Here is a 13801-nt window from a genome sequence, read left to right on the forward strand (position 1 = left end):
GACCAAATTCACACAAACACTAGCAACCCAAAGTTAAAAACAAACCACAATTTAATCCAAGAATAGAGAAAAGATCAGTCATAAAGGGTTCCTTGGTGAATCCATTCAAGAATATGAAATAGAATAAGCCAAGTGCTCCAATGGTTTCCCACTTTTATTTGATTCATTTTTCCCAATACTGGATTTATCAGGCCACCCAACACAACATAAAGCAAACCACAGGTAGTCCTCAACCAACAACCACAATTGAGCCCAACTTTTGTGCTTTTAAGTGAGAAATTTGTTAAGTGAGTTTTGCTCCATTTTATGACCTTTCTTGCCCCAATTGTTAAGTAAATCAATGAGGTTGTTAAGTGAGTAACATGGTTGTTAAGTGAATTTGGCTTCCCGTTGACTTTGCTTGTCAAAAGTTCGCAGAACATGATCACAAGACCCTGGGACACCACAACCGTCATAAATATGAACCAGTTGTCAAGCATCTGAATGTAACCCATGTGACCATGGGAATGCTGCAATGGTCATAAGTGTGAAAAATGGTCATAAGTCACTACTAAAAAGAGCCACATAAAAATATATAATATACAAATATGAATATGGAATTACTACTGCTAGGGGGGCTTAAAGAGGGTTTGGGAAGCACTGGGCTTTTGAGACTGGTCACATTATTAGTCAGGAAATGTACCTTAAAGGGAAAAAACACTGATCACAGTCTCTTTCCTCTCAGTAAAATATTTTAGATAGATCATTAATTTAGCTACTTATGTTTAGCTGACATCTAAAACACCATTGTGAAAATGTTTAAAATCCATACCATTTAACATCAAGCTACCAAGAGAATTAAAAAAGCATAAGACATTTTACTGGCATGAATTCTAGTTTCACATGAGTTTGACAAGGTTAGAACCACAGGAAGCTTTATTCAACTCTTCAGAAAAGAGCAATGAACGGCATGAGTCTAGGAAAATGTTAAATTGAACGAACGCTCAGAAAAACTTCACCTGTTTGAAGCAAAAATGCTAGTATAGTCAATATAAAAATATTGGTATCAAAAAAGTTTTAACTCTGGATCACCAAGGCTTCACCTTCAGGGGTATATTTGCTGAATTATTCCTTCCAAGATCAAATTTGCAAATTAAGAAGGTAGAAGGAAATTAACAAAGCCAAAACAAATTTTAAAAAGTATTTCAACCTGTAAGAATCATCATCCAAAATACTGCATTGAGAGTTTTATTCAACTATTTCATCAAAATTTGATGAAAATATTATAAGGTACATCTTTGCCAAAAAGAGGGCTGTGAAAATATTTACAGACCCCTCACATCCTGGACATAAACTGTTTCAACTCCTTCCCTCAAAACGACGCTTTAGAGCACTGCACACCAGAACAACTAGACACAAGAACAGTTTTTCCCGAAAGCCATCGCTCTGGCTAAACAAATAATTCCCTCAACACTGTCCAACTATTTACAAAGTCTGCACTACTATTACTATTAATCTTCTCATCACTCCTTATCACCCATCCTCTCCCACTTGTGATTATATGACTGTAACTTTGTCGCTTGTATCCTTACGATTTATATTGACTGTTTCCTACTATGATTGTATTGCTTATTGTCCCCTTATTAAGTGTTGTACCTTCTGATTCTTGACTCTTGACAAATGTATCTTTTATGTCCACCAAGAGCATTTGCACCAAGACCAATTCCTCGTGTGTACAATCACACTTGACCAATAAAGAAGTCTATTCTATTCTATTCTATTCTAATTCCATTCCATTCTATCATGAACTGGGCACTGAGCACCCACATCACCATCAGATGACTGTAGAGGTGTTGCAATTGCTGGAGCTTGAAGGACCTGTCATAAGTCCCTCTCATTTAATGTCATTATAATTCTGAATGGTTGAATGAATGGTCATAACTCAAAGACAACCTGTACATTATATAATTCAAATTTAAAAATACTTTATGAAAAGCTCTTGAGTAAAAAGTTGAAAGAACTATTTTAAAAAGACCCTCCTCCCCCAAAATCATTACTGGACATTAAATTAAATCCAACATTAAATCATCATCATGTTAGCCAGAGTCTTACGTCTTTGATTTCTTCCATATATAGAAGTAGTTTTTCCAACATGTAAGCTAAATAGATAACATCCTCTTTATCTGCAAATTTGGCAGCATCTCTTGTGAAAGCTGCTAGCTGATGGGAAAATTCAAGTGCATTGGTAGCATTTAGATGCCTCTAGAAAAAAAAAATCCCAAAAGATAAAATTCGGTTAAAAGTTTAATTCCATTTTCTACAGTTAAAACATTAACACTTTATTTTCTAGAGATGAAGAACGTTATTGATGTATAATTCAAACTTGCAAACAACATTATATTGTAAAATATTTAAATTGTCTAATAAGAACACTATGTTTTAAAATACTTAAAATGTCCAATATAATACTTGTAACTTAAATAATTTTTATCAAGCAATTTTCCCCTGACAGAACCATTTATCAGCACCATGAATACTGATCCAGCATCAACAATTTAATTTAAATGAATATTAAAGATAAGGAATAATCCCATGAGAACTATGCTTGAATCAATGTCACAATCTATTTATGCTTTCTTATTCCAAAATACATTGAATACAATCAGAGTTATAGTATAGGTTTGGATAGTTTAGGATCTATTCTTGATACATAGTCTTGTTATAGAGCCCAGTTATATAGCCTAGATAACAGAGACTTTCTCTGCGGAAACTTAGTAAGAACTGTGTAACGTTTACTCATACACTAAATTGTATGCACAACAGTATGGTTTACCTGACTGAAGGCATGAAGGATTTGAGTTACTTCCTGTGAATAAGGACATTTGGAATAATTTTCTTCATCCCACCAACCTGTGCGGTTACAATTACGCCATGCTTTTAACTCTTCTTCCCCATTCAGAAAGGGAGCTGATCTTAAGGAATGCTGAAAACATGAATGGTAAGCGGTTACACCTGCCAGAGTTTTAGGCCACCTGTGAAAAAAATACAAATAAGCTACTGCAATGCTACACTAATACATTAACATTAGATAAAGTTCCAACCTGAAGTACACTTCCTATGGAATACTGCATATTCCCCTGAATTTATGCAATTGTTGAGGTAAAGTAGGAGCAGACAAGTTTTTTCCCATCAAAAGCTACAGTACTATTATCGCAATATTCTGTTTAGGGAAACATATTTGTTTAGGAAAACTTTCAATGATGGGAAGAGCTAAAACAAATGGTGGCCAAGGTCAGACTAAAAAATATAGGGAGAGGGAAAGGAATCCATTTTCCTTCTGGTATTTCTTCTTCCCTCTTCATTTGCGACCCTCTTTGTGAGCAAGCTTTTGATGTTCTTCTTCCTTTCTCTTCACATGAAAAGCTTCTGGGGAAAAGGAAGGTTGGTTTTGCTGGAGGATTGATTTTTTTGCTTGCAAAAGGCTTCTGTACTTAGCAATGGATTTTTTTTTAAATTAGGCCCTAAGGCTGAAGGTTGCCCATGTTTACAATAAATAATGCAATACATCATCTGTCTTGAACTGGAACCCATAGAGCAATTTCCTTGCCTATTTTATATTCAATAATGGGTCATTCAATTTGAAATAATTTAAATTGATATATTTATAGATTAAGGGCTAGATTTTTTGGCCTTAAAACTGGCAAAGCTCACTTCCTTTGTTTTTGCTGGGAGGGGTTATAACTTGGTGACAGTGATTCCACATTAATAGGCCAGCCTTGCCCTTGTTATCCTTCATGTTTTTAGACTGAAAAATCCCAAATTCTCATAATCAGTCTAAACAATACTGGACAAAGACAGATTTAGTAATCCCAACAGTATTGGACAATGCCAGGTTTGGAAAGCAAGGTTCAAACATTACAGAAAAATTGAATATTTTCATTCCCAATCTTTTTTTTCATTGTGTCTATTAGATACACTTTTTCAAAAAAAATGCTTTGGTAAACACTGGTACTTCAATAATATCGGTTTGCAGTATGAAAACAATAGTATTACATTCAATGTAGCTGAATATCAATTTTTTTAGTTGCTTCATTTTAGAATATGAAGACTTTTCTTCAATGAATGTAAGATCAAGTTCTCAAATTTCCCTTCATACATACATGCATAGTGGATATTATTTTACAATGCCACCATGATGAATTTTTGCCCCATTACTCTCCCTTTAAAATTCCATATACAGTGTAGAAAACTATTATGTCAGGAAGAAGGATAGAATAGAACCTTCGTCCTAATGTGTGATATGCAAATATGCAGTAGCATTCTGTCAATGAAGAAATCTTTTCCAGTCTGAAGTACTCATGTCAAGATATAATTTAAAATCTCAGTGAGGAGCAAGTCATATTCATAAGTGGCACTGGCAGTCTTTAGGAATTTGCGGAATTTTTATAGGTTATCAGCATGTACAGAAAAATATTTGATAAATAATTTTATATAATACACTGGCAAAATTGAATTTTCATTTCTAAGCAATACTACACAAAGGAAACCAGTGGTCTTATTTTCCATATTTGACAACCACTAAAATAACATATTCTGAAGAGAAAAGTCAGTGCGTACAAAATTAATCATGGCAAGAATGTTGTAAGCACTGGTAATTAAAATGCATTATGAATCACAGAGCATTTCTGATTTACTCCTAGATTTATATTACTTTAATTGGATTAAATCTTAAGTGATGAGATGTTGCTCTTCACCCATTTGCGTCAGACTCAGGATCTATTCACTGAGATCCCTTAAACCAATGGTCAATTATGCAAACTTCAATTCCTAGAATTCACAACAATGGTGATAGAGAATTCTGGAAGCTGAAATCCACACTTTGGGAAGAATTAGTGCACCACTGGGCTATCCTTGCAAATTGGTGAAAAATCAGTTATCTATGCTGATACTTGAACCATACAACATTTATTTTCTTGGGATAACTTTTGGCATTGCAGTACTTAAAGCTTTTCCTAGTCTCCCTTTTTCATTCTGACCCTAATATGGAATTTAATATGGAAAGAGATCCCCTGCTTTCAAAATCTATTTTTGAGCCATACAGCACAGGAACTTTTCTGGTGTCATTCCAAACTAGGGAATAGACTATCAAGATGCATTTAAGGAATTGTGTTAGGATTCTGGTTCTAGTTTTAGTTATTCTGGGACTATAATTGTAGCATGGACTTGAGTGTAAGTATTTCCCCTCATCTGAAGACTACCAAAATTGGGGAAATATTAGGAATTATCTTAGAATTTATAAGCCTGGAAGGGACTATGGAGATCTTCTAGTCCACAGGTATCAAACTTGATCGCATCACTTGACATATTGTGACTTTTTTGCCTATGCGGAGCAAGGGTGAGTGTGGCCTATGTGTGAAGCATCCAGCCCATCGGCCTCCAGTTTGATAGGCCTTTTCTAGTTCAACTCCTTGCCCAAGGCAACAGTCCTTATACCACCCCAGACAAATGGATTTCCAATCTTTCTTTGAAAGCCTCCAGCAATGAAGCACCTACAACAAGGCAAGCTCTTCCATTGGTTAATTGCTTTTACTGTCAGGAAATTTCTCCTTAGTTTGAGGTAGGATCTCTCTTTAATGAGCTTGCCCAAGAATGCTACACCAGACTGCACAGTATTAGGGTTTGGAAACATCAGACATTTTTGGAAACAGCAGACATTTTTCGCTCACTTAAAAGTATCTTACAATGAAAGGAGAAAGAAAACAAACATAACCATCATCTTATAATAATAGCTTTTGTTCACTGAAGCTTGCATTACAAATCCTTGCAGTGAGATTTCAATTACACATACCACCTGGACCTGTCAGCTCAAAAGATTGAACCTTTCCATTTTATATTTAATGCGTCTTTCTTTTTAAAACAAGGTGATTTTTCCCCCAGTTTTCTTTTGTGCTTGTAATAGATTGCTTCCAACATATTTGCCATAATACCAAAACCTCAAAGACATTTTCATAATACATTATTGGCAGGGAAGCTCATCCAAAAAGAGAAATTTTTCAAAAACGCTTCAGGTGTTAATGTTAACTTTCAGCTCCAAAGATATTCTCTAGAATTCTGAATTCATTACTTTGAAATGCCAAAGGAATATATGGACTCAGCATGCTTTTGATGTGTATTTCTAAAATAAATTTGTGCAGAATGTTTGAATGATGATCAATAATGAAACAAATATGAATCCTTCGGTTTTTTTGATTTAGAGAAAATGAAACAGCAAAAGGCCTCTCATCTTAGCTGAACATTTATTTCACTTTTATTTATTTAGTTTATTTTTTTATTTTATTTTAGCTAAGATGACATTTACCAGCAATGGAGTGGAAAGGTTGTTAATTAAAGTTACAGCCAGTAAACTTATTTTGGTGTATTTTAAAACCAACTCATTAAAGAGAACCTCAAGTTCAGCTGCTCAGTTTTCTGTGCTGAGTGGAAATGTAGCTTATTCCTGGGGATAATCATGTCTTGAACTTTGCAAAGAAAAGCAAAGATTTTCCTCTTCAAAACCTCATCTGGTTCTTTCACACATATTTATTATAATACTTATTGTGGTGAAATAAGGTGATATTTACTTTGTTTTGTTTTTTTAAGTGGAAAATGAAAACACTAAGCAAAATACTGCTGAGGACTGAATATCCCACATAAGGATAACATAAAGGCCATATGATTTCTTTTCTAACCAACTATTTTCTGTTGGACCACCCAAAGTTTTAGTCTAATTATCCTTAGCCCTTAGTCATAATTTTAGTCAGAGGTCCTTAATTTTATAAAATGAATGAAAAAAGGTACCATGTTTTCTAAAGCAAATAGAAATAGGTGCCTTCAGGAACAACATTACTCTTAGTAGCAAGAAGCTTTGCTGCTTTCTTGTGTGCCAGTAACTATCCCAGTATGATTTATTTAAAAATAAATTACCCAGAAAAATGTAGGGCAGGGATCAGAAAGTTGTAGCCCTCTCAGATTTTTATGGGCCTATTAAATTTGATGGCACCCATCTCACCTTTGGGTGAATCTGGGCAGCTTACAACATTAAAAGCTATAAAACCATAACACATAAATATTTCTACAAACAATAAAACAGCATTGCAACCAAAGAAAGATTAAAACTATGATTAAAAGAAAGGGGAGGGAAATAGGATATGCAGGGGGTAGGTGGGATCTCCATCAAACACCTAATAATCCATCAAACACCTCCAGTGTGATGCTCCTGAGTTGGGGCCCAAAGCCAACCAGCAGAAACCAGTCTTTGGGCCAGAGGTGGTATTCAGCAGGTTCTGACCAGTTCTGGAGAACCGGTAGTGGAAATGTTGAGTAGTTCAGAGAACTGGAAAATACCACCTCTGACTGGCCCTGCCCCCATCTATTCTCTGCCTCCCATTGAGTCCCAGCTGATTGTTTGGGTCTTCTTTTGTTGCCCTGCACAGGAGAACAGAGCTGGAAAGCAGCTTAGTGGGGTGGGGAGGGAATGGGATTTTGCAGTATCCTTCCCCTGCCACACCCACCAAACCACACCCACAGAACCGGTAATAAACTATTTTGAATCCCACCACTTGTTCGGGCTGTTATGGAAGGCCAGAAGGATGGGAGCAAATCTCACTCAGGAGGGGAGAGGCTTGTTCCAAAGGGCAAGAGCAGGGGTGGGATTCTACTGGTTCTGTCCATCTCTGTAGAACCGGTAGTTCTGAAGAGCAGAACTGGTTCTATGTCTACTGCTGTTTTGACCCACCCGTTCACCCGGGTTCTTACCTGACCTTTATTTCCTGCTTTTTCAACCACAGCTGCTTTGCACAATACAGCTGTGGTTGAAAAAGCAGGGGGAAAGGGCTGTTCCAACTGCTGCACACTTTCACGCAGCGCTGCGCAGCTGTCCGGGCAGCTTAGCAGGTCATAAATTGCACATGCGCAACACAGAGAGACAGAACCGGTAGTTATACTGGTCGGATCCCATCCCTGAGCAAGAGCCACAGAAGAGAGGGCTCTTCTCCTGGATCCTACCAGCCAGAATTGGCCAAGGGGTCCAAGAGGGGCCTCTGCTGCCAACACATGTATAGTATACAGGTAGTCCTTGACTTACGACCTCAACTGAGCCCCAAATTTCCATGGCTAAGTGACACATTTGTTAAGTGAACTTTGTCCCATTTTATGACCTGTTTGCCACGTTAAGTGAATCACTGCAGCTTTTAAGTTAGTAACATGGTTGTTAAGTGAATATGGTTTCCCTGTTGACTTTGCTTGTCAGAAGGTTGCAGAAGCACTTCCGGTTTGAGCTTCTTCAGCGACAGACCGAAACCTCGTCTCTGCGAGGCTTCGATCCGTGCTCGCCGCTGGAGCGCCCCGAGCCGGCTGGTTTCAGGGCTAAGCCACCCTGTAGAGGTGGTGAAGAGGGGGGAGTCTGCCTGCAGGGTTGAGGAGAGCTGCATCTCTCCTCCCCAGCTTGCCATTACTCCCTTTCCCGAAATCGGTTGCAGCGGTGGTCAGAAATGGCCACCACAAAGAAGAACTCGACCAGAAAAGAATGTGCATGAGGAAGATAAGAGGAGAAAGTTGTGGTTGACCAGGTCAAACAGCAAATGCAATAAATAAGGTACCCTGGAATTGAAACTATTAAAAAAAAAAACATTGTTCCCTAAGTAGATGTTTAAGCTGCGAAGGAGAGAGAAAGGGGAAAAGATTTGGGTTTTTTTTCTCCTTTTCCTATACTGACAGCTAAGAGACTTAAGTAAGAAATTGGAAAAAAATCCACTTTGACATCAATAGGCATTTAATGCTGAAAATAAAAAGTCAAAGGGATAATAAAGATTTCTGGATAATCAAAAGCTTTTGAAAACAGGAAAGGGGAAAAAAAGAATAAAAGGGCAGGATCTGGAAGGGAGGAGACTGCCTGGAATTAAAAAGAACTTACAGCAAAATATCAACAAGACTGAAATATTGCAACAGAAACTCCTGGAAGAGAAAGTCGAAAAAGAAATAAGAAGATATAGCTCGGGACCCTCTGGATTACTTGATGATTTCTGGATTCTTGGTTATTGTTTTGAATGACTAAAATCAATCGGGTGGTTGTTCAAAAGTGTTTAAAATGGCTCCACTTTTAGAAGAACTGAAAATGGAACTTAAAAAGTACAAAAAAGATGCACAAGAAGGGAGAGGTTCTTTTGGCTTTGTATTTCAATTCTTAGAAATGGAGATCTGGAACTATGAGAAACAACAAGAAATGCCTGCAGAACAAGAAGATTGTGACAAAGAAGAAGCCATCTTTAATGAACAAGTAATCTTAGATGTGGGGGAGAGTAAGGGGGGAAAGAGAATGTTTAAGATTGGGAAAAACAACCCAAAAAAATAATAGAGTGAAAAATAAGTATAAAATCAGAAAGCAACAGAAGAGGGAAATGCAGAAGAGAGAATTAGAAGTAGAGAGACAAGGGGGTAAAAAGGGGAGGGAGAAGATGAGAGGGAAGAAAGAAAGGAAAAGAAGTTATAAAGGACAGAAATAAAATATAGAGAAACAGGGCCGATTTAGAGATAATGGGTGAAAATTTAATGGAAAAAGGGATTCTGCAAAGGTACATAAGATAGGGTTATATTAGAAACAGAAATAATTTTAGAAAATATGAAACAATGTATGATTAAAATGTCTGATAAAATAGCTATTGTAATTCAGTGGAATGCTTGTCAATAAATAAATGTAATAAAAGATATATTTAATGATTTATAAAACATATGTGAAGAGAAATAAGGGAAAAATTAATTATGGAGATTATTTGTGTTTTTAAGGAAGTATGATATTTAATTGAAAAGAAGTGTTAAAGATGTTAAGATTTTAATGATTATTAATGATAGAACTGAACTGGAATGGAATGAGGGTTTATAATTACATATATTTATAATCTTTTTTTATTTTTTATTTTTTTAAAGGATATAGTGTGTATTATAAGAATGTACCAAGCAGAATTCGATTGGAAGTTATGTATTATGTATTATATTGAAGGTCATAACCTTAAGGTATATACTGAAGTTTAAATAAGAGTTGAATGGATGTAATTAAAAGATATAAAGGTGTCATATTCCAATTAGTAACTACATTAGTAACTACAGGAGAAAATTTGTTTAATGAGAAAAGGTAATATGAAATTGAAACAGAACAGACAAAAGTATAAATATAATGATTTGAATTGAGATGAGATAATCAAAATAAAATTGAGAAAATTAAATAATTTCTATAATTAAAATTATAGAAAATGTAAAATAGTATAAGATATGGAATAGAATACAAAAAGAAGCATGAAATTGAGTTTTATGTCTGTATAAAGAAGGTCAACCCGGGACCATGCTATTTTCAAAAAAGATGTTTTACTTGTATTTTGTATGTGTGAAAACCCAAATAAAACTTTATTTAAAAAAAAGAAGGTTGCAGAAGCTGATCACATGACCCCAAGGCACTGCAAATGTCATAACTATCAATCAGTTGCTAAGCATCTGAATTTTGATCAGACGGCCATGGGGATGCTGCAATTGTTCTAAGTGTGAAAAATGGTCACAAGTCACTTTTTCAGTGCTGCTGTAACTTCCAACTATCATTAAATGAAGTATTGTAAATTGAGGACTACCTGTGCATCTGTGCAACTTAAGGGCCAAATGTCTTTTCAAATATCATCATGTAATTTTGCAACATCTGATGTAAAAAAATAGAAATAAAATTTTAAATAATGGAAAACTCACGAAGCTGTAAAGTTGCATTAAATATTTGCAATCACACTCTCAATGTCACAAGAGTACATTAAAATACTGTCCTTAAATATCACAAAATGATGCATTCTAACCAATGTCTAACAATGTATCAGTCATTTTTCAAATATAATTTTGGGGTTGTAGGCCTGTGTTGGTGACCGTTGTTGGCATGATGAGTTTTGAAGGGTATTCAGAATTTAAGAGATAGCATATCAAGACACACCTTATACATTTTTCTCTTTCTATTCAGCAAACAGCATAACAAAAGCTTTTAGTTTTGATTCCAGGCCACATTCCTTTCACTCTACTCTACTCTTATTTTTACTGTTACCAGTCACAAATAAAGTAATTCCCAATTCCTTGAATTTTAACCACTATTCGGGCATTTTAAAATGAGGGTTTTTTTTCCTACTAGGAAATCAATATTTTCTGCTCTTAATAAAATTGACTTTCCTATGTATATATTCGAGAGTGTTTGGCTCCTTCCTCCATTTCTAAGAATCTTCTTCTGGCTTCTCCTCAAACTAGAAATTTTCATTGGCCAACTCTGATTAGGTCCATGTTCACTATGCTTCCAACTCTGTGAAATATCCTTTTTCCATTTATAAGCGTATAAATGATGCTGAATAACAAATTTACATGTCTAATATTGGTATCAGCAGCTATTAAATTTAATAAGTAGATATTCCAAAATCTCTACTTTATGAAGCTCAAAATTTTGTTCCATGACTTAACATACTATACATCTCAATAGCTCTTTAAAATGGCCAGGCTTCAAAAAAAAAAAAAACTAATTCAAACCCACTCAAAGTCTTGATTATAATTGATGGGTTTGACATATAGCAAAGCACTATAAATTATGTCATATAGGGTTTTTTTCAGATTCATAAGTGACTATCTACATGGTTGTGAAGCTCTTATTTGAAATACTCAAACCAACATTTCTTGCATGCAACTAATCCTATCAGTTGCAGAAAGTAGTCTGATTTATGTGCTTCAAATTTGGAAAAAAACCCTGCACATATTAGCCAACGAAATCTGTTCTTAAGGCCCTGAAGCAGCTAAGAATATAGCCTTCTTAAAATAGTTCTGAAACAAAATTGAAGGCATGGGTCTGATAAAGTGTGTCTAAAAATAAAAGTAGACTTTGACAAGATTCACGATAATGTTATTTTGTGAGAAATATTTTCTTTACCAAGGGATGAAGGGTATAGGGTAAAGAGATATCTTGAAGTGTCCTTTAGAATTCACAGTGGTTTTGTGCTTAATTTATATAGAAAAACACTCATTTTGTCTTTGGGAAGAATATTCAGCTGGACTGATATACTGTATGAGCCAAAGTTGATTTCACTTTTAAATAAACTGCAGTTGAATTACTCACAATAAGCCATGGTTTTAAAAGTCCAAAGCTGGCTTTACACAGATTAAGCTAGCAACCAACCAAACATAGTTTATTTTGATGTGTAGATGCAGAGAAACTATTATTTTTACTTGCTCCACTTAGTTATAAATTAAGCTTTCAAAACTAGTACCACCTGAGAAATCAATATGGCATCATCTGGTTCTACTTGACTAGTTATTAATCCTACTGCTAAACCTGAAGAACTTTCTGTTCAGGAAAGGTAATCTGTAGAGCTTCCATAAGAAAAAAAAGAGAAAAATATCATAATCTGATAATCAAAATAATTTTTTAAGAAGAAAATCTTACCTGAAATCACCTTTATTGTTAATTATTCTTTCAGCAGGACAATAAGGTGCAGCTGTTTCTAGTACAATGATTTCCACCTTCTTAGAAATGCTTCCATAGGAGTTGCTAACCACACACTCCCACATTCCAGTTGCATCATTATCGATACTGGATAAGATAAGCTCCCTGCAAAGAAATAAAATGGCTTAAACCTAGCTTAAACTCACATAATGATGAAAAGTTGTAATCAGTTTCATTTGCAATGTGTCCTAGACCAGTGGTCACCAACCAGTGGGCCGGGGACCACTGGTGGTCCATGAGAAAATTTTGGTGGTCTGCAGAGAAATGTCACCCGCAAAGCACCCCACCAAGCAATTAATCCAGGCTGCAAGGGAACACAAGGCTGCGCCACCCACATGGCCCACGGGAACACAAGGCTTGCATGAGGGGAGTGGGGAGAGTGAGGAAAGGGCAAAGGGGGAGAACTTGCCCCACTTGCCCCATGTGCCTCGCCTGGCCACCGGTCTACTTCTTTCTGCTTCTTTCTTCATCTTCTTTAGGCTGCACGCAAGGAAAGCAGCAAAAGTCTTTCTTTCTCTCCCACAAACTCCACCAGAAATGAGTCTTTGGGATCCTGCAAGGCATCCTGCTCCAAGAGGCTGTGCCGGTAAGACAAGTCTCACAAAGACTCATTTCTGGCGGAGCTTGGGAGAGAGAAAGAAAGACTTCTGCTGCTTTCCTTGCATGAAGCCAAAAGACTCTCCCCCTGAGAACAAAGCTGAAAATGGTATCCCGCAATCCCAAATAAAGAATGATTGATCGGTAGGAAAATGGGGTGGGGAATTTTCCTGCAGACTTTTGGGGGGATTTTCCCAGGGTCTCTGGTCCACGGGATTTAAAATTATGAGTTTGGTGGTCCCTGAGGTCCAAAAGGTTGGCAACCCATGTCTTAGACAGCCAAATGCTTGATATTGGGTAATAGTGTCATTACATCAAGGCTACTTAGGAATAGCTATATTACTGTGCTGGAAACTTGAGGCATACAAAAGACAAACAGCAGTATACTTACCCCCCCTCCCCATTTCTCATGAAGTCTAGTGAATTCAACATCCAAAGTAGATCTATTGTGAAACCTGCCACTTCTTACAATTGAACAAATTAGTACCATTCTTATCAAAACATAAGTGTTCAAATAACAATAGCACTTAGAGGTTTATACCGTCTTACAGTGTTTTTTCAGCCCTCTCTAAGCAGTTTACAGAGTCAGCATATTGTCCCCAACTGTTCTGACCCCCAACCCTTTTCCAATAAAACAAACAATAACCAAAGGAAACAGAAACCTCTTAATGAGTCTTACGAATC

The 13801-nt window shown here is 36.2% G+C and overlaps 1 protein-coding gene across 2 annotated transcripts in view; it reads right to left on the minus strand.

The window, feature by feature from the left end:
• Window positions 1-13801, minus strand: part of ADGRA1 (adhesion G protein-coupled receptor A1) — a 392880-nt gene that overhangs the window by 203333 nt on the left and 175746 nt on the right. For both annotated transcript variants that reach the window (XM_026710526.2, XM_087932478.1), the window contains exons 8-10: window positions 12461-12625; window positions 2813-3011; window positions 2092-2241 (exon numbers count right to left, since the gene is read on the minus strand). In XM_026710526.2, the coding sequence (XP_026566311.1) occupies window positions 2092-2241; window positions 2813-3011; window positions 12461-12625 (514 nt within the window). The remainder of the gene's footprint in view (window positions 1-2091; window positions 2242-2812; window positions 3012-12460; window positions 12626-13801) is intronic.

Source organism: Pseudonaja textilis, chromosome 4 (assembly GCF_049901715.1).
Source record: "Pseudonaja textilis isolate UNSWEBS1 chromosome 4, rPseTex1.2, whole genome shotgun sequence".
NCBI classification, from domain to species: domain Eukaryota; kingdom Metazoa; phylum Chordata; class Lepidosauria; order Squamata; family Elapidae; genus Pseudonaja; species Pseudonaja textilis.